This window comes from Coturnix japonica, chromosome Z (genome assembly GCF_054131305.1).
Source record: "Coturnix japonica strain WE chromosome Z, WE-NBRP24, whole genome shotgun sequence".
NCBI lineage: Eukaryota > Metazoa > Chordata > Aves > Galliformes > Phasianidae > Coturnix > Coturnix japonica.
Window position 1 is genome coordinate 46,369,671 of NC_140702.1, and position 21,281 is coordinate 46,390,951.

Here is a 21,281-nt window from a genome sequence, read left to right on the forward strand (position 1 = left end):
ATATTTATATTACTATACAAGTTAATCAGGGTCTAAATTTGGCCTTTTCTGTATTGTTTTACAAATATACAAAGAGTATTTGTTTGAATGTTATGTATAATTCTTATCTGCAGTAATTTAGAGTCAGTAAGAAAACTCATATTGGCAACAAGCCATGAGTAATTAGTGTACTCTTTCTGACTTGCATTCTACACCTAGTCACTCCACCACTGCTTTTAAGAAAAAATATGAAAATAATTCCGTCGTAGTAATTTGTTCAAAATTACCTGAATTATGAAACACTAAACTCTTTCAAAGTATTTATTTTGGCATCTTTTATAGTGCTCATTACACATGCAAATATTCAGACTTTTATTTGTGTCCTATTTCCTAGACCTCTATAATTACCTGCAGTAAGGAATTATACCACATAAATACTCACTCTGCAATAAATATTTTTATATTCTAAAATTTCATTTTAAAATCTCCATCAGGAGTCTTCTTGGAATGAAAACTCTCAATAGTTGTAATTTACATTTCCACCTGAAGGAAAACTTTACTTTGCAAAATTTATTGTTGATATACATTCTGGAAATTCCATCTGGCGTGTTTTAATCTTTGGTTACACCAGGGAGGGGCATTTGAAAGGAAAGTGAAATTTTCTGCTATAATGAAAAAATAAAAGAATATATTGAAATTTATTGTATTCATCTAGGTGAATCTGAGCCCAGAGTTTACAGATCAACAGCAAGGTCTATATTCCTAATCCTGTAAGGAATAATAATAATAATAATAATAATAATAATAATAATAATAATAATAATAATAATAATAATAAATGATTAAAAATATTTTAAAATCTGTATTTTAAAAACAATTGCCAGTTCTTTTAGTAGATGTCCAAGACTTAAGGCCTGCCATATGTGACATAGCTTTACATAATGCTAGTGATGAAAAAAGTAAAGATACCTAAATCTACTGTATTTCAGCAGAGTATGGAATCACAGAATTTTTGGGGTTGGATGAGACTTTTCAGATCACCAAATTTCAGCCCCCTGCTATAGGCAGAAACACCTTCCACTGGACTAGATTGCTCAAAGCCCCATCCAGCCTGGCCTTAAATGCCTCCAAGGTTGGGGTGCCCACGACCTTTCTGAGAAACTTATTCCATTGTCTCAGCACTCTCACAGTAAATAATTTCTTCCAGAGATGTATCTAAATCTTCCCTATTCCAGTGTAAACTCATTTTATATTGTCCTGTCATTACATGCCCTTTTAAAAAGTCCCTCCCCAGCTTTCCTGTAGGCCCCCTTCAGGTACTGAAGGCCACTATAAGATCTCCTTGGAGATCTCTCTCTGTCCCCATGGGGAAGTGCTCCAGCTTTCTGATCATGTTCATGGCCCTCCTCTGGACTCTCTCCAGTGCCTCAGTGTTGTTCTTGTGCTGGGAGCCCCAGAACTGGATGCAGTACTCCAGGTGGGATATCATGAGAGCAGAGTGGAGGGGCAGTGTCGCTTCCCTTGACCTGCAAGTCACTCTTTTCTTGATGCAGCCCAGGATACTGGCAGGTCATGTTGAGTTTCATCTACTGACACCTTCAAACCCTTCTTATCAGGGCCACTGTCAAGCCATTATCCACCCAGCCTGTATTTGTCCTTGGGATTGCCCTGCCCAGGTGCAGGACCTTGCACTAGGCCTTGTTGAACTTCATATAAGGTTGGTATGGGCTCACCTCTCAAACCTTTTCAGGTCCTTCTGGATGTCATCCCTTCCCTTTAATGTGTCAGCTGCGCCACTCATCTTGGTGTCATCTGCAGACCTACTGAGGAGGCACTCTATTGCACTGTCCATGTTGACTACACAGGTGCTAAATAGCACTGGTCCCAGCACTGATCCCTGAGGAATACCTCTCATCACTGACCTCCACCTGCATATTGAGCCTTTGACCACAACTCTCTGAGTGTAGCCATGTAGCCAGTTCCTTATTCATTGAGTTCTCCATCCATCAAATCCATTCTTCTTCAAATCCTTTCTTGAAAATGTAAGTTATGTTTCCCCTTTTCCAGTCAGTGGAAACTTCACCTGACTTCCACAGCCTTTCAGATATGGTGGCTAATGGCATGACAGCTTCATCCACCAGTTCCCTCAGAACCCATGAATGGATCTCAGCAGATCCCATGAACTTGTGTACCTTAATTTATTTATTTTTATTGATGTGACACTTAGTAGATTTGAATTTCTACTATATCTCTGACTATAATATAAGTGATTTAATAAAGAAAAAAGTAAGAAGCTGCAAGTATCGTTATTAATTTGGCTGCCAGTTAATAGTCTGTTAGTATCAGGTGTGTAGGTCATGGTCTCTAGATTTAGAAAGAAATCTGTTCAATATGTATCATTAAAAATATCTGGAATATACAAATTATTCTCACTTTCTCACATTGTAGCTATACTGTATTCTGATAACAAAATATAATTAAATACCATTTCTCTTCTCCAAGTATAGACTGCTATAAGAACTGCATAAGTATTGCAGTGATAATAGGTTACAGAAGAATGATTTAGACTGCATAATGATAACCTCACCAGCAATGCTTGGAGAAGTTGCATGGGTTTAATTCTGGCCTGTGAATTCACTATGGTGTTATAATCTGAAGACAAAAATTGAGTAATTTATTCTGCTGAAAACTGTCTTTTTCGTGTATACATACCCATCTGGAGGGCTTCAGCAAAATGTCTCATTTTTAAATAGAGGACAAGGATTCAGCACCTCACAACTTGCAATGCATTCTCATGTTGAAACTGGTTGAGGGTTTTTTTTTCTTATTAATTTTGTTTGTTTGCATATATATCTTATCAAACGAGAAATCATTTCAGTTCATTTAAGTATAGGCACTGATGGCCCTTTTAGTGTGCCATTTAGATACACAAACAAGAAGATACATCCAACAGGAATCATTTGTCAAGTTAGTTCAGTGCTACTCATTCTCAGAGCTGGAGCTTTAAAAGTTTTGGACACCTGTAAACTGATCACAGTATGATGATTTCATGTTGGATTTGGATATCTGCTGTGCACTATCATGCAAACTATTGATATCACAGTGCGCTATGCCATTGTGCTGTCAGAATCTGTTATCGGTGGCTCTGTCATACTGCACTGAATAAGCAATTTGTTTTCATTCTGCTTGTCTTAAAATTAGCAAGTTACGCAACATTTAAAGTAATTATTATTATTATGAAAAGCATCACTATTTTTTTTCTTAACAGAGCTCTTGATTTTTCTGGACTGTTTCTCTGCTATTCTTTCCATGAAACTTTCTGTTTTCTGTATCCTACATCCTTTAGAATCATAGAATCATAGAATTACCCAGGCTGGAGAAGACCTTGAAGATCATCAAGTCCAACTGCAGTCTAACCTGTACACTAAATCTAAAAACTCTACACTAAATCATATCCCTGAGCACCATATCCAAACAGCTCTTAAACACAACCAGGGATGGCGATTCAACCACCTCCCTGGGGAGCCTATTCCAGTACCTAACTACCCTTTCTGTCAAGAAGTTCTTCCTAATATCCAACCTAAACTTGCCCTGGCACAACTTGAGGCCATTTCCTCTCATCCTGTCACTTTAATATATAGCTCCCATGTATTCCTTACATCTTACTTTTTCCATATTTTCTTGTCTGCCTCTTTCAAATATTTTCCTTCTCTCTGCACAATACCTTTCTTTGTCCTGCTGAATTTTGCTTATTCAGCAAAACATTAATTGATATTCTTTTATTCTCAAAATTCACAATAAGTCAACATTTTTCTCTGAGAATCCATGTCTGTCTCCTTCATTCTTTCTGTCTTTATAAGATTCTTGCAGTCCTAACAATTCATCCAGGAATCTACTGATTTTTCTTACATCACATTAAGATGATATACACTGCATTTTGCACAGTCTAAGTAAAATATTTTCATTTAACAAATGTTCATTCTTACAAATAATTATTTTATTCTCCTAACATATAAAGACTTGATGTTACAAAAAGTTGCTCATACGGATTTGTTATTGGTATTTACTAGCTACCCTTTGTTTGGCTTTGCTCTGGTATGGTTCACTGCATCAGATATTGATTTAACCCAAGCATACAACTTCTTTAGCATTTTCAGTTCATCATTACATTTTTCTTACTTGTTTATGAGCATTTACTCCTACTTCTTATTTTAAGACTAACAACATCTCTCTTAGGAAAGCAGTATAGAAACAGAGGTTTATGGTCTAATATTTTCTGAATAGAAAGTCTGTTCAGTACTTAGCATTTGTAAAGGCTTGAAATAATTTCATGATTTTCTTTGAGTTCATAAATAAAATATAAAATCTAGTTAAAGCTATTTAAGTCCATAACTATCTTCAGATAATCAAGATAACAAAATCAATGACTCTGAGGTCTGCTTCATTAGCCTTGCAGTGAGGATCCCTGTGTGTACAGCAACAGGCAATACTGACACATCAGTTCATGAGTACAGACTCTCCATAAATTAATAGATATAGTAATTAAGTGCATTTTTATTTACCCTTATGCACTTGAATTCTGTCACTGGTTGATTTTATTTCAATGTTTATTCACTCTTTTTCTGTAAAAACTTGACTTTGTTCTCTTGAGATATTTGAAAATGGGATATATATCTTTATGCTCATCTACTCACCCGATCCTGTTGTGCTTGATTCCTGTCTGATAGAAGAAGGAAATTGTGTACTCTGGTCATTTATCACTACAGCTGAAAAAGGTTACTCGAAAATAGCTATAGTACAGTTATGATCTGGAAGATGACCTTTTATACAGAAATACTGTTTCTGCCTTGATGAAACTTGTAGACGTCAAATTATACTTGGATTAGTTTAAAATAACACTTAAGGTAAGCCATTCTAAATCTTAAGTGAATCTTCCTGATGCCAATAGAATTAGTTATGGCTCATATCAATATCACTGAAGGCAGAATTTAGTTGCTTTGTCCCATTCTTGACCCATGTTTTCGTGGAAATGATCTCTTTTAACTTTTACATCCAAATTTAAGTAAAGATGGCAATTTCCTCTGTACATGTTAGTATGTCCTTCCGGTTATGGCAACTTACAAAGGTTTGCAGTGTACTGCAGTGAAAATCATTGCCATGTGATTTTTTTTTTTATGTTTTTATTTTTTTCACTATTGAACTTGACAGAGAATTGTTCAGCTTTCTCAGCACAGAATGAGTTTATGAGCAGAAAAGGCACACCAAAAAATAACATTTTAATATTTATTTTTCTTTGATAATTGTTTCCACTTGGTTAGTGTAGATATTTACAGATGTTTAGGTTTGGTAAATGTTTTTTTTTTGTTTTTGTTTTTGTTTTGTTTTGTTTTGTTTTTTAACTGTACACACTTCATTAAACCCCTTAGGATAGCATAGCCTCTCTTGAAAGCTTTGTGTTTTTAAGTTGTTACTACATGTTTGATAAAGGAAAAACCAGTGCGGCAAAGTGTGAGACAGAAAGTTAGAACAGGAAAATGGTATTACAGAAAATGAAAATAATTCAGAACATGATGCAAAACTGAGATCATGCATGTAGACTGCAATGAAGAAACTTGATGCAAAAAAACAAAAAACAAAAAACCCCCCAAAAAAAACAAAACAAAAAAACAACCATAAGAGTAATACTAAAGGAACAAAGAAAACAAAATGGACCTGAGTGCTGGGAATTCTCTTGATTTTAGTAGGAGTGTAACTCTGTAGAGTCCTGGTGAGAACTCTTGACAAAAATCTTCACAGAGTGGATATTGTTTAAGTAGAAGCTAACTCTTTTGTTGTTGTTGTTGTTTCCTTGAAATGAATGAGCTGAGCCATGAGATATTACTCATGTACTGTGGTGAAGAGACCTTCCTTTTCATATCCCGGCAATATTCTTTTGATGCACCATAATGCAGTTATGTTGTAAAAGGATTTTTCTGACTAAAGAACATGTAAGACATTTTGTTTCTTTTGGTAGGGCAAGTGCTGAAACCAAGTTGAAAAGTCCATTTAACCTAACTGTGTATAAAACTTCTTTGAAAACACCTGTAATTATTAATCTTGATTATCTTTCTTGCATTTATGATGAATTATAATGTGAAAGCTAGCTTTATTTCATGGAATCAAATAATCATTTGAGATGGAAGGGACCCTTAAAGATAATCCAGTCCAACCTCCCTGCAGTGAACAGGAACATCCACAGCTAGATCAGGTTGCTCAGATCCTGGTCCAGACTGATGCTGAATGTGTCCAGGGATGGAGCATTCACCACATCTCAGGGCAGCCTCTTCCAGTGCCTCACCATTTGTCATAAAAAAAGCTTCTTCCTTTTATCCAGTCTAAATCTCCACTCTTAAACTATTTCCCCTTGTCATAATGTCCTAACCTGCTAAAGCATTTATCCCCTTAATTGTTGTTCCCCTCCCCCCCCCCCCCCCCCCCCCATCCCCAGAAGATACTGAACAGCCCCAGCTCTGCCAGCCTGTTTCCATGGTGGAAGTGATCCACCCCCTGGAAAATGGTCTTCCTTCTATTTTAAATAATTATGTTTAACTTAGAAGTTATTTATTTCAATATGATTTATTGACAAGTGTAATATAAGTTAGTGAGCATTAACAATTTTAGAAATTTTGGAATTATTTACATTGAATACCAGCAACATTGGCTGATAATATTTATTAAGATCATTCTTTAGTGCACAGTTTGCAATACTTCTTATGCTTAATTTTCATGCTGAGTTGTGCGGTATCAGCTCTAGAGGACAGCTTTCCCAGAAGATCATTTAGCCACTTTACAAAGTGTTATTTTTCTTTTTCTTTTTTCTTTGGACTTTTATTTATAACATATGCTTCGAAGTATGATACCAGACATCATAATGAAATTCTAATTTATGCAGAAAACATTTCTTACCAGCTTTCTCAGTTCCTTTGGTAATAATACCCAGTTGATGTAGATTTCTCCTGTTGGCTTAATTTTTCTTTTTCATCTGTTTTGTGCAAAAATGTTTCATTATCTTGATAAGAGAAGAAAATATGGCATTGTGCCTAGAAATTGTATTTTCTAAGCCATTAATTCCAATTTCTACAATAAAAACTGCTGTATAAAAAAAATTAAAGTTTTCAAGAGTGAGGCTTTTGAACTCCAACTTTAACCTTTGATGGCACTAAGACATACTTTTCAGCCATAGACTCTAAATTTTGAAGGTGATACATTTTATTCTATGTTTTTCACAGAAGAGACTTTCAGTCACTTCTAATCACAGTCAGCCAGTCTTCCTGTGTCCATCCATGCATCTTTCCTGAGGAATGCCATTTGTTGTCTCTCTTGTGCCCCTGAAGCTGTAAAGTCTCTCTTGCTCTAAAACATTTTGTCAGGTTTTTCCTTTAATAGCACAGAAAGTCAAATCATGGCTTGTCTTTCACACTGCTATTGCCTCTGCTGGGTCTCACCACTCACCACCTCGCTATGATAACATCCACTGTTCAGTCTCCAGAAATGTTCAGCAAGCATCAAGAAATGTTAATGTGTGCCGTTTTTTCCTCCTGGAAGAACTGAATTCCAGACCTCCACTTCATACATTTTCCATGTCAGAAGCCATTCTGTCAGACTGGCCCTCTGCTGCCATCTGTCATGTAATGACAAAATGTAATGGAATACTCATGGGCGGGTTCAGCCTCTACTGCCGTAACTCTAAAATCACTTTCTGAGATTATTATATAATAGGAGGCATTACTTTTGGATCAGGCATAGTATGTAGAAGAAGCATTCTGAAACAGTTTACCTACTGTCCACTCCATTTCTTTTATTATTTTGGATGATATTTTCAGATGTATGTTTGTCAGGTAAGACTGGAGTGCATATTCTTGATCATTCCTAGATTGGGAGCACCAGCAGATGATAACAGATCAGAATAATTTTGGAAGTTAAGCACTCAACAGAAAGTTTGAGAAACATTCCACTGAACTTATTCAGCAACTTTTGATTCATGTCAAAAGAGACGCTTTTTCTCTGTGAAGTGAAATATTGCTTGTGAAGTGAAAATAGTCACAGCTTTATAGTAAGTCAGAGAGTTTGTATCACCCTAACTGCTTTATGAAACGATGCAAACTGTTCCATATCCTGGGACTGTAGACTTGGATGTGGTAGGTTGGCTGTGCAAACATAGGCCATTATTTTTTATACATAGGGGAAGTATCTTCTATTAATTACATTAACATACATTTTGTAACCTGTTGTTACAATACAGCATTTTATGACCCATCTCTCAGAACTGCCATGGCAATCATGATCTCACTGAAGTAGCTAATGACCAAGAACTAGCTCAGCATCACGTGGACAAAATGAGCAAGTGCCTACCTGCCGAGGGCTCTTGTAGACATACTTGAAGTCTCTCTGTAAGTCTAGACCAATATACCAGAGTCTCAGGTGAATGAAAGTATAGGTCCAGTGTGGAAGTATCTCTTGGCTTCTGCCTCCATTTCAGGTATTTAATTTCAGGCTTGTGGATGTCTATATTTCAGGTACACACTGTACAGATGATTCCAGTTTCTTTACTTCCTTGCTATTATTTGTTAAAATAAAGCTACTTTGTTTCCTGTTTACTGGGAAAAAAGCATATGTCAGTAATGTTAATAATCTGGCAACATTAACTCTTTTTCTATATTTGAAAGAAATGCAGTGAGCTCAGTGAGAGAGCTGACTGAAGCTTACTCAGGGTGTTGGTGGGGAGTCTGCCCTGCCTGGTCAAGGGAGAGGATTCCATGTGAGTAGGTGACAGCAGGCACTGTCAAACCAGCTTGTCCATACTGCTATTTACAATCCCAGGTTTCTCCCTCTGCTACATATTTTCAGACTTATTACTTCCTTATCAAATTGGCTAATTTAATTTAAAAGAATGGATATTCCCAGAGAGAATATCATACTATTCATCCCAAGAACTGCACGCACTAACTTACAGGAACCTATGTCTGGTGGCGCAGTGGTAGGAATGCCGCTTGCAACACCGGAGACCCGGGTTCGAATCCCCCCTGTGGCACAAGTCGTAGAAGTGCCGCTCTGTTACACAGGAAGCTCAAATCCTGGGGGTTGAACTTGATGATTTCTAAGGTTCCTTCCAACCCGCACGAGACTTTGAGACTGTACTACATAATATACAGCGCTCTCAGATTCTGTGGTCCAGCAGGACTTTTAGCTCTTGCACAGTAGGACTCTGGAGAAATGCTGTCCAGTATGTTCACTCTTCTTTCTTTGCAGGCATACCAGGCAGTGACTATATCAACGCCAACTACATAGATGGATACAGAAAGCAGAATGCATATATAGCAACACAAGGGGCATTGCCAGAAACCTTTGGAGACTTTTGGAGAATGATGTGGGAGCAACGTGGTGCAACTGTTGTCATGATGACAAAACTGGAGGAGAGGTCCAGGGTAAGGAAAACATATACGTACAGCAAAATGCAAAATCAATGATGTTGTACCTGAGAAACAAGCTGATACAGCTGGAGTTGTGTAGCCTAGAAAAGAGAAAACTCCGGAGAGATCTTGCAGCAGCCTTCCTGTATTTTAAAGCGCACTACAGGAAGTATGGGAAAGTCCACTTCATTAGAGAGCAGTGATAGGACCAAGGGTAAACTAAACTAAAAGAGATTAGACTTAGATGAGATACAAAAAAAAGAAATTATTCACTACGTGGGCGTCAAAGTATTGAAAAAGTATTGGCCAGGGAAGTTGTGGATGCCCTGTCCATGGAGGTGTTCAATGCCAGCTAAATGGAGGAGTTAGCAAAATTTTGTAGTGGGAGGTATCCTGAACAATGCCAGGGGTTTTGGAACTGGGTTTCTTCGAACAGAAATCAAAAGATTATACAATAAATCACGTCAGGTAAGATTTTTCTTTGTTTCATATGTGTTAGTCTGCCTCCAGTATATATTCTCTTCTAAGCATACTTCTCCAAAGTATATATTTTCTTCAGGTAACCACTGCTTAGATGTGTCCAAACTACAAAAATCACTTGCATAGGAAATACTAGTTCCACCTGTGAAATTGCAGAATCACACCATTTATTTGGTAGGATTTTAATGCTCTGAAAATCTTGACATCTATTAATCCACATTGATTTTTTTTGTTCTTCAGTCATCTGAAAGCATTAGAAGGTGACTGAAAGACTGAAAATGCTATTTGTTCTGTAATATCAAGAATATAATTGTATCATATTGTGATAAGGAAATTCATGTATGTCAAGAGCACTCAATTTTCAGCTTTGTATGATATACATTACACTTCTGATCACTGAAGATTTGGGTTTGATTAAAAATATAAGAATGTTATTTTAGCACATTCTGGGTGCAAGGAAAACATAAATAACATATGCAGTAATGGAATATAAAATTATCTGTGATGCTTCAAAATACTTAAAATTTTAAAAGATAAAAATTAGGTAAGCAAAAGACTAAAACATATAGGTATTTAATAATAGAAGTGATGAATGGATATTACTATAATGTAAGGGGAAATAAAAAATAGGTGGTTTTCTTGTATACAAAGTATAAAGATGAAATGATGGAAAGGGCAGCAACAGAGCATTGTGGCAGGAAGATTTATTAGCAAGGTCCATACTTCATGGCATATGTTAGTTTTAATGGTAGATGTTTCTGGGAGCAAAGGAAAAGAAAGAAAAAGAAAAGAGAAAGTAGTCAGAATTTTTTTTTCCCCAAAATAATTCTGTATGTTATGCCAAGACAAATTTCAGCTCCTCATTAATTGCTCCTGCATATGGTGCTGTTAATGCTGATGTGCATTGATTGGAGGAGGTTCTACATGTGAGGTTTACTGCTGAACTTCCTGCAAACACATCAGTGGGCCCCACAGTATAAAGCAGAAGCTGTTGCCAAACGTAGAAATCACAGAAGGTGAGAAGAAAAGGGTGATTCCAACATCTGTAGCAATCACTTCCCATGGGAAACTGCTAAAAAGAATCAGGATTTGCAAGTAATATAAATGCCAACAGCTGAACAACAAGCATGAGTGTTAACACAGGAATAATTCTGCCACAGAGGTCCTGGGTTACATGGGAGCGTCTGTGAAAGGGACCAGCAAGTGGGAGGCAGGATAAAAGACTGTAAATGGAAGGCCCTTAGAGATACAAGATGCAAAGGAAACAAGGGCACTGGGCAACATATATAGAAAGTTCATAAAGGAGATAAAGAAATTAGGGAAGAGGAGAGAAGATTTATCATTCAGAAAATTTTTAAAATTAATGAAAGATCTGTAAGTGGAAAATAGCTGATATTTCAGCAACTCATGGATGATTTCCATTTTAAAATGATGTATTTCTGCATGTATGTTTGGAACAGGAGGGAATGTAATGCGTAGTCACTGTTGTTTTCTTCATGTGCTTAGATGCGTGTAGTTGCAGTGATTACACGATTGTTGAATCTCTTGGCTATAGTCATTCATTACTGAGGCTTATTGAAGTACATATATATTTACCCTCTTAAAATTTCACCTTTTTTTTTTTTTTTTCCTTCTAATAAGGTAGTTCTTGTAGTTCTTTTTCAGGTCAAGTAATGTATATGCTTTTAATTATGGAACCACTTTCTGCATATACATGGATGTACATTTTGGCATTTAGTAGATAGCAGAGTGATTTTATCAGAAAGTTACATTTTATCTGGAGATTACAGTCCTTAGTATAGGTACTAAAAGTTCTTTGGAACCAAGCAAATGAAATTCTGCCCATTTCTTCACTAATTGCTTCTTATATAATAATGTTGCTGCAAATGGTATCAATGCTGAGGAAAAAAAATCTGATCCTAATAAGCAGTTAATTTCAGAAGGTGTATTTAAATATTTGAGACTTTATCTTAATACTGCAGGCCACAGACAGCCATTGCCTAGAAAGATGTTTTGATGTAAGTAAATGAAATTCCACTCATTCCTCTCAATAATTGCTTAGCAGGCTTTTAAACTAAATCTCCCGTTTGCTGACTGCACTCTAAAAACCACTGATCAGAATAGCAATCACCTCCAGAAGTGATTAGCATTCAGCAGCAATATATTCCTTGAGCATAATGAGAGACAAGACAGTCTAGTCAATGGATTGCCTGTTCATTCAGTGCTTGTATTTATGTTTTCTTAGTGCATAATTTAGCTAGTTCTGTGTTCACAGGTGATATGAATTTTATGTACTCAATGTATATTGTTAGAGAGCATGTATAATGCATAAATAAAGCTCCAGTCTAACTCCCATGGAGTTTGTGGCACTGTAAACATGGCACACAGGTTACCTCTTTTCTTAATAAAATAAGTTCAAGTAATGCAATTAATGATATTGATATTGAAGGAGCAATGGGAAAATCTGCTTAGGAAAAATATGTGGTGAAAAGATTTTGTTGTTATTTTTTCTCATGTTCTAATATAGTGTATTTCTTATAGCAGGATAGAAGTGAAATTTCATACAAGAAATATAAACACAATTGTATAACTTTAAAGATGAAGATCATTGCTAATTTAATTTTTCTTCTTCTTTTGGTTCAACTTTGATTCCTTTTGTGTCTTGCAAGACTGATCATTATTCTTGCTTCAAGGTAAAATCATTTCTCTCTGGGACTTCACCTACTTTCCATCTTTGAGTCATCATTTTGTTTTAGGTTGCTTTTTTTCATTATATAGTCCTGCGGCTTTGTCACAGGTTACCTAGATTTACCTATGCCCGTGACAGGGGAAAGCCACCCCATAGGGTCCCCCCCCGGACTGGAAAGGAAGGGAAAAAAAGGGGAATATGATAAAAACAGCAGCAATCTAAGGAGGAAAACTTATTTTACTAAATATGATATTGGAATACAAGATAACACAATATAATATAATATAATATAATATAATTGAGGCTAATAAATAGAATGAAACAGAGAGAGAGAGTCCCCAAAAACCAAGAGGCCTACTATGAACTCTAGGTGACACTGCTGGAACGCTTCCCACTCCCCGAGATGTTCGAGAGAGCGAACTCCAGCCTGGGAACGAAATTATATAATGTCCTGGTGCTGTGACTTATCCCTGACCGTGATGTTCTCTGGGATATGTAGTCTTCTTCTGTGAACTGCACATTTGGCAAAATCATCCATGCTTTACATGATGTTATCATATGGAATACTGATAGCAAAATTACAAAATTACAAAACCATGACATATCAGTATTTTTAACCTGGACAGAGTAGATAAAGTTGTGGATTTTAATTGCATCCACAGAAACAAATTTGGTTCATTAGCATGCGTTAGATGTCTGACTGTCTTCGGGTTTGAGAATGCACATATTTCACAGCTGAGTTTATCGACTGGAGATATTACAGTGAATCCATAGTTTGCTTGTTCATCTGTAAGAAAGCTTTAGGAGAAGAGATGATCTTTAATTTACTACCTTTCACACTTTGTCAGTTTTGTTTCAAATGTCATCACCTGAATCTTGCTTGACAAAAGCCAGATTATTGAAAGTCAGCTCCATCTTTCAGCTATCATGCACATAATTCATGAGGGGTGCTTTGAAATTAATGCCTCCTATTCTACTATGCTGGCCCACAACAACAGAGACAGATGTTGATGACATGGTAGTGGAGGTTGAGCTTTCTTGTCAGTATTTCATCACATGCCAGTATTCCAATACATGTTGTCGCCACGTGAAAGACAGCAGCAGAGGGGTAGTCTGACAATTTGGACTCTAACACAGAATTGTATATGAAGTGAAGGTTTCATTGAATTCTTTCAGGCAGTAAAAGTGGCACTTATTGGAGTTTACTGGGACTTAATTGAACATTTATGGAAACCAAAGAGTGGGAGGAGCACAGTGAGGTGGTGTGAGGTGCTTTTCAGGAGTAGTGACAGCAATAGTATATTACCTCCATAGGTGCATGTTTTTACATGCGTGACCTGCAGGCTCTTGTTCATCTCTGGCAAAAATACATAGCTGATGGTGGTGTTGATGGTGAAAAAAACACCGCTTCATAGCTGAGAATTTTCTCTATCAAATAGTGTACTTGTGCTCTTTGTAAGTTTCCATAGAAATAATAGGAGGCATTGCTTTCAGAGCAACCTACATATATATGATATATATGTATATGTGCTCAGCTTTCATTTAAAAGCAGTCAATCAGATGCTTAATTCACGCAGTGCCACTACAATCATCTAATCATGGATATATAATAACATAAACTATACTCATCAATAAAGTATAAAGACCATTCTTCAGAGCACAATTCAGGTGGAAGTGTTATTTAAAGGAGCCTCAGCTAAAACTCCAACTGTTGTATTATTGATCATAAGAGTCGTAAGAATACCATCCTGTATGTAGGGTTAATACAATGATAACAAAAATTTTGTAATACTACTACACAGACTAAAAGCAATTTTATCAGTCTTTGTCTGGTTATATGCATTTGAAATTGAGCACATACAGGATGATTGTTTTGTGTCAAAAGCTATTGGTAAATTACAGAGAATCTTGAAAGAGGTTGGAGTAATTATATATGGGGAAGTCAGAAATAATTGGTTTTGTTTTATACAGTAGACAGTGAAAGAATATGTGTAAGCCTTCCAGTACATTAAAAGCTGTTAAAAATATGATGCCAATCAACAGTTTTCCCTTCTTATGGGGTTCTAGGAGTAAGAAATCAACTTTGCAGGAAAGATTATCTATTTTATACTATTGAAAGAACTTTCAAAATATAACATCATGAATGGAGGATGCTTTCTGCAGTCTCTTCAAGCTGTCAAGAACTGCTTACATTAGGGCCTTACTTTAATAGATACAGCAGTACCTGCTACAGCGACAGTTTTTTGTCAAAGCACCACCAAGTTTTTTGTATTATGGCTCTGCCCATAAATGAAATTGTTTCTCTTTGCTTTAGGATAAACTGGCAATTTTCTGGAAAATAATATTTTCCTGAGGCATGTACAGCAATGAGTTTAATGAAAACTATATTGTAAGTTTGTAATTTGAATTTATTTGCTTCATTCATTTGCTTTGTGCTTGAGGTAAGACATAAAGTACTACCTCACACAATCTTTTTTTCTTATTGCAAATAGAGGGACACATATAGAGTATGGTCATTAACATTCTGAGTTATAAGCTTTCCTAATAAATGTAAAAATGCAGTGTATTTTTTTTTTAATGCAGGTATTAATTTGTTTTTGTTTTAGCTCTGTGCCATATAGCACTGTACCACTGAAGAATCTCAAGCTACAAAATGTTAATGATTTAATTCAATGTTATTTAGGGGGGGAAAAAAAAAGTAACATCAAATTTTCTTATTTGCCTGATTATATGGAAGGACTCAAGACTGGTATTTGCAATGAAAAATACATGTTCAAATTCAATTCTCATCAGACAAGTACTCCTGAAGGAGAACATTCTGATTTAAATTTGCCAGCAATTACAAAGTTTTTACTATTTTCTGAGGAAGTTAATACGGCTATGGTCTGAGAGGGTCATGTTGATAACAGATGTTTTTTGGGATGCTTTTTCTGATCAGTCTCACAAGAATGTGAAATCTCACAGGAATGCATGAAATACATTTGTGAGGTTAACAGCTTTATCCATATATTAAACTAGCACTAGAAAACACCATGACTAGAAGTTCCATTCAAAAATCAAATTTGAAGCTGACAGCTTTTAATGCCTCTTAAATTTTAATCTATTCTTTAGTTTTCTGTTTCTCATTTTCATCTTTTCTCATCTACTTACTCCTAGCTTTCAAATGAACAAAGAATTGTGAGAAGAACAGAACTTTGCTCAGATGTTTTATATTATTTTTTTTATTTTATTTGTTTCTTACATAGTACTCACATCAGCTAAAAGAGATGACTCTCTAGTATGGCCCATAGAAAATCTTCAGTACCCTTGAATAATTGTATATTGAATAATATAATAAATATAATTGAATAATAATATATTCTTCATATTTTAATATGATATTTTTTATTTATTTTTATTTTTATTTTTTCAGTTAAAGAATTATTCAGGCTGCACACAGTGATCAGGAAAAGAATAATGCGTAAAAGTAGTCAGCCCATTCCTTATTTTCTCTAAGTTTACTTCATATAAACCTTTTCAAGACCTTTTTGGAAATTCTAGCTGTACTTAAACCATTTCACAGACTCATCATTCAAGGTAAATTCACTAACTCTCTGCTCTTGTTGGCTTGCGTAGATGAAGATGAGTCATCTTTTTAATTATCAATTACCTTTCAGTGTTAACAGCTAATCTACTGTTTTGTACATTTGCAGATTTTAACTAAAGAACAGAAGTTTGCTATGAATCAATTAGCTTTAGTATTGTATAATATAAAATAGCCAACCATTAGATCAGGCTCCCCAAGATCCCATCTGATCTGGCTTTGAATGCCTCCAGGGACGCAGTACCAACAAATTCTCTAAGCAACCTGTTTCTGTGCCTTTACATCCGATCATGTAAATGTCAGTCCCTCCACTGCTTGTAAGAAGTTGTTCAAGTTGTTCAAGTACTGGAAGGCTGCAGTGGGGTCTCCCTGCAGAGAACTGGGCTTGTTTAGCTTGGAGAAGAGAAGGCTGCAGTGGGGTCTCCCTGCAGCTTTCCCTTCTCCAAGCTAAACAAGCCCAATTCCCTCAACCTTTCTTCATATGAGGAGTGCTCTAGCCTCTGATTGTTTACCCTATCATTTTGATGACCATATTCTCACTCAGTCCTGCTGTTTTCCTTTTACCCTTTCTTATTTCTTATGAATAGATATGGTTTATTTATGTTGTTTCTAAGTTGTTTAGAATTTTTTTGAGGCTAATGTAGTTAAGGTTTTTGACAGGATTGTGCTGCTCTGCAAAAGTGCTCAGTTTTTAAACCCTAAGTACACAGTCCAGGTGAATGCTAACAGTGAATCAGATTGTAGGGTGACATCTTTGTCTGTACTCTCCTGCAGGTATGTATCCTGTAATATTATATTTATGTATATATTTATTCTACTGGAGAACAGAGATCAATGGTATACAGTGATCTTTAATATGGATTTGATGTGTGATCTTTAGTGATCTTTAACAGTGATCTTTAATATGGATAATCACAGAATTGTAGGGGTTGGAAGGGACCTCTAGAGATCATCGAGTCCAACCCCCCAGCCAAAGCAGATTCTACTGAATCTACTATTCATTTGCAGGTACCGTAGGGATTCAAATCTGTGATTCTGTGGTTCTGTGATCCACTATAAATCCATATTAAAGATCACTGTATACCATTGATCTCTGTTCTGCAGTAGGAAAAAAAATAAAAATAAAAGATTCTTGGAACAAAAATGTTTAGAAACAAATAATTGTTTTGGGAATCCACTTGGTGAGGCTTAGAAGTTCTGTCATCCAAGGAAAAGGTGTTCAGTTCTTTCAAAAATTAGAACTCTATTAAATCTGGTCCTTCTTCAAACCAAAATCTGAAACCATAGACTATTTTTTCTTCAAACATATTTCTCATAGGACTTTCAAATTTTAATCTGCCATTTAGTATTGCACAAAAGTGAATGGATGACACATGGCCAAATCTTATACTAAAATGGCCTTCAAAATGTGGAAGTTTTGTTCTGTTTTTTCTTGTTGAATCCTTGTATTACAGTCTGTCACACCAGTGTGATTGTGATATTTAGACTCAGATCATCCTGATACTTACATACCATAGCATTGTTGCAGAAAGCACAACTACTTTAAATAGCAACTGCTTGCAGTCAGATTACTAGCTGAAATGTCTGAGGCACTGAGCTAGCCTTTTAGCATTTAAGGCAGTTTTCATCAGCAACTACCAGTACCACTTTTCTATTGGACCAGTGCTATTATAATTCAGCATTATAGAATCATAGAATGATTTGAGCCAGAAAGGAGTAAAAGAGATATTTTCTTTCAGAAAAAGGAGGTATTATCTTTTTGAAGAAAGACCTTTTGAAAATGACCTCTGACACTTCTTTCTGTAAAGGGTTATTATTATGCAAACCAAAGGAAAAATTTTGTCACATATTACTGTTTTTTGTTGCTTCAGATTTAACATAATTCATATGCTTTCAACAAGGAATACACTGTATGAATCTGCCTATTATTAATTTACTCTATCTTCCCTGAACTGCATTTCTACCTTATAATCTCAGATGGTCTGTAACAGTTTGTGTTTTAAGATTCACCTGAAAGGATTTTTCAGTCAAATTGATGGAACTTTGTACTGGAATATTATTTTTCTGCCCTTGACTGCCAGGATTGTTTGTACTTATATGTTCAAATGGAAATAACTTTTCTTCAGCTCTGTTGATGCAACATGCTGTTGTGTGTAACTTGTCAAAGTGTAAATACCCACAAACATTCTTAATACTCTGGAAACTAGTTTAGCCCCTCAAGTTTGAAATGGCCTCTACATTCTCATCCTTAATGGAAAAGAATGCATTTACACTTGCTTTCACCTTTGCTTTCAGGGAATGCTCAAACCTCCACAAAAAGTAAAGGTGATCTGCAATTAAGAGTTGTTAAGAAAGAAAATATGTGTATGTTTGAGAAGCGGGCTGCAAGAATGTTGTTGTCATTAGTTATGTCTTCTAGTTGTGTTTACTACTATGATATATGCAAGATTTTATAATATATTTTTAAGTCTTTTGAGAGCTGAAGTAATGAAAGCTCATATATGGCAATTAAGCAGTATCAGATAGGGAAGATAGTAGTAAGTGGTATTTTTGTCATTATTTGCAATTTAATTACTCTTCAAAATTTACAGTGAGTTTTTTCATGCTAATGTGAGTCTTTCATTTTTCTTGCCACCTACAGTGGCAGGCAAGAGAGCATTAGAAAATTACTGGGGAAAGCTATTTTATTTATTTGTGTAGAGTCAAGATGGCAAAAAAATCTCTCACTGGAAACTGAGTGGGAAAGAGGAGGATGAAGACTATGAAGTTTGCCAAAATTTTGTTGCAAAATTAGTTTGAAAATAAATTAACTCCCTAGTCTGCATTTCTTTGGGAGAATGCAATTAAATGTCACTATTCCTTTCCTTATTCAAATTGTCAGGTTTCCAAACCACATATACAATTAAGGAAGACATTCCCCTTAACAGAAACATCTTAAGCATGGTCCAGAGAGCTAAATTAAAATACATCTAGCAATCATGTTTGAAAAATAGATTTGTAAACATTTCATAATACATCTTGGGTGACCCAGGGGGGTTGAGAATTATTTTTCTGGAAAAAAATAAAATAAAATAAAAATAAAAATTATTAATTTATAACCTGAAAATAAACCTACTTTAAGAGGTGCAGGCTGGGATTGTAATTGTATGCTCTTGAAAAATCGGGATAAAACATTTAGCAGGAACTCCTTCTTAGATAATAGTGTCATAACAGTTGATTGTCTCGATGATTTGTTTCTTTTCTCCTGAGAATGCTAATAGAAAGTGTTGTTTTCATCTTTTACAAAGATATATTGTTAGGAATCTTCATACTGTGTTGCGATCACATCAGCAAAAATCTGGGGGGCAGAAAAGAACACATCCTTAAAGATTTCTTGTCCTGGGAATAATCAAGAGGCAGCAAGAGTAAAGGATATAATTCCATCAACAAATACCTCATATGCTATTCTAGAAAATCCAGATGTATCAATCCAAAATCGGTTTTTCTTTTTAAAAAAATTGATCCTTATTTTAATAGTTCCCACTTTCAAATAGCGTAGTTTGAAAAAGTTCAACAAGGCCAAGTGCTAGGTCCTGCACTTTGGCCACAATAACCCCATGCAGTGCTATAGGCTTGGGGCAGAGTGGCTGGATGACTGTGAAGAGGAAAGGGACCTGGGAGTGTTGGTTGGTGCTCAGCTGAACATGAGCCAGCAGTGTGCCCAGGTGGCCAAGAAGGCCAATGGCATTCTGGCCTGTGTAAGAAATAGTGTGGCCAGCAGGACCAGAGTGGTGATCATCCCTCTGTACTCAGCTCTAGTGAGGCTGCATCTTGAGAACTGTGTTCAGATTTTGGCTCCTCTGTACAAGACATTGAGGCCAGAGATGTCCAGAGAAGGGCAACAAAACTACTGAGGGTCTGGAGTACAAATCTTAAGAAGAGCAGTTCAGGGAGCTGGGATTGTTTAGCCTGGAGAGGAGGAGGCTCAGGGGAGACCTCATTGCACTTTACAACTTCCTGAAGGGAAGTTGTGATGAGAAGGGGCTTGTCCTCTTCTGCCAGGCAACAAACAGGACATGAGGCAATGGCCACAAGTTGTATCAGATGAGTTAGACTGGACATAAGAAGGAACTTTTTTCTCAGAGAGTGGTCAGGCACTGGAGTAGCCTGCCCAGGGAGGTGGTGGAGTCGCTGTCCCTGGCAGAGTTCAAGAAGCATCTGGATAGGGAGCTATAAGTTATGGTTTAGGGGTTTTCTGTAGGTATGGTAAAGGGAAGATGGTTGGACTAGATGTTCTTAAAGTTTCTTTCCAACCTTGTGATTCTATGAGGATAAATCTTCTTCAATTTTCTGGGTAAATGTTTAACGTCAGATTATCGTGCTCCTGGTGTCTGTCCTTAATACCTCCCCAGTACTGTCACAAACGGAAACTCATTAGCAAGTGTTGTGTTTGGAGAACACACAACTTTCAAAGTTTCTGCTAGTTAGTTCTGCTAAGAGCATAACAAAACTTTTGCTATTAAATATATATATATATATATATATATATATATAAAATGTCTTCTTGTAGGAGATAAAACACAAATTTCTGGCTAAAATACAGCTAAGTTACACAGTATCTATACTAATGGTAAAGTGAAATGAGTAGGCTGCAGTGTCTTTTTTTAGTATTAGGAATCCTGCAAAATTTATCACTGAAATTCATGATATACTCAGTAATTGCTCTTTCAGTCAATGGTATAAGGGAGTACTTACCTAATTCCCATGTATGCACATTCCTGTATAGTGTTAATCTCATTTTAACTGTTAATCTCACTGTTAATCTCATTTTCAAGCAAAAATTAGTATCAGTAAACCTTAGCAATACATTGAACTACCACATCCTGTAAAAAGTAGTTACATTTTTTTAAATGGATATGACTGTTACCTTTATCTTGTCCGTGTTCTCTGGAAGCTTGCAGCTTGACCAATTACTGAGGTGACACCAATATGGTGAGCAGTAAAATGGCAATTTATTGAAGCTAACACACATATATATACCCTATGCCCTTCGTGTACGCCCACTGGAAACATATACATCATATATCTTGATGGTATGGGGATGGACCTATCTCGTCACAGC

General features: G+C 36.1%; 1 protein-coding gene across 50 annotated transcripts in view; it reads left to right on the forward strand.

Moving 5' to 3' along the window:
* The window catches only part of PTPRD (protein tyrosine phosphatase receptor type D), a 1,031,962-nt gene that overhangs the window by 971,474 nt on the left and 39,207 nt on the right, over window positions 1–21,281 (forward strand). For all 50 annotated transcript variants that reach the window (XM_085529953.1, XM_085529959.1, XM_085529949.1 and 47 more), the window contains one exon: window positions 9,268–9,443. In XM_085529953.1, the coding sequence (XP_085386079.1) occupies window positions 9,268–9,443 (176 nt within the window). The remainder of the gene's footprint in view (window positions 1–9,267; window positions 9,444–21,281) is intronic.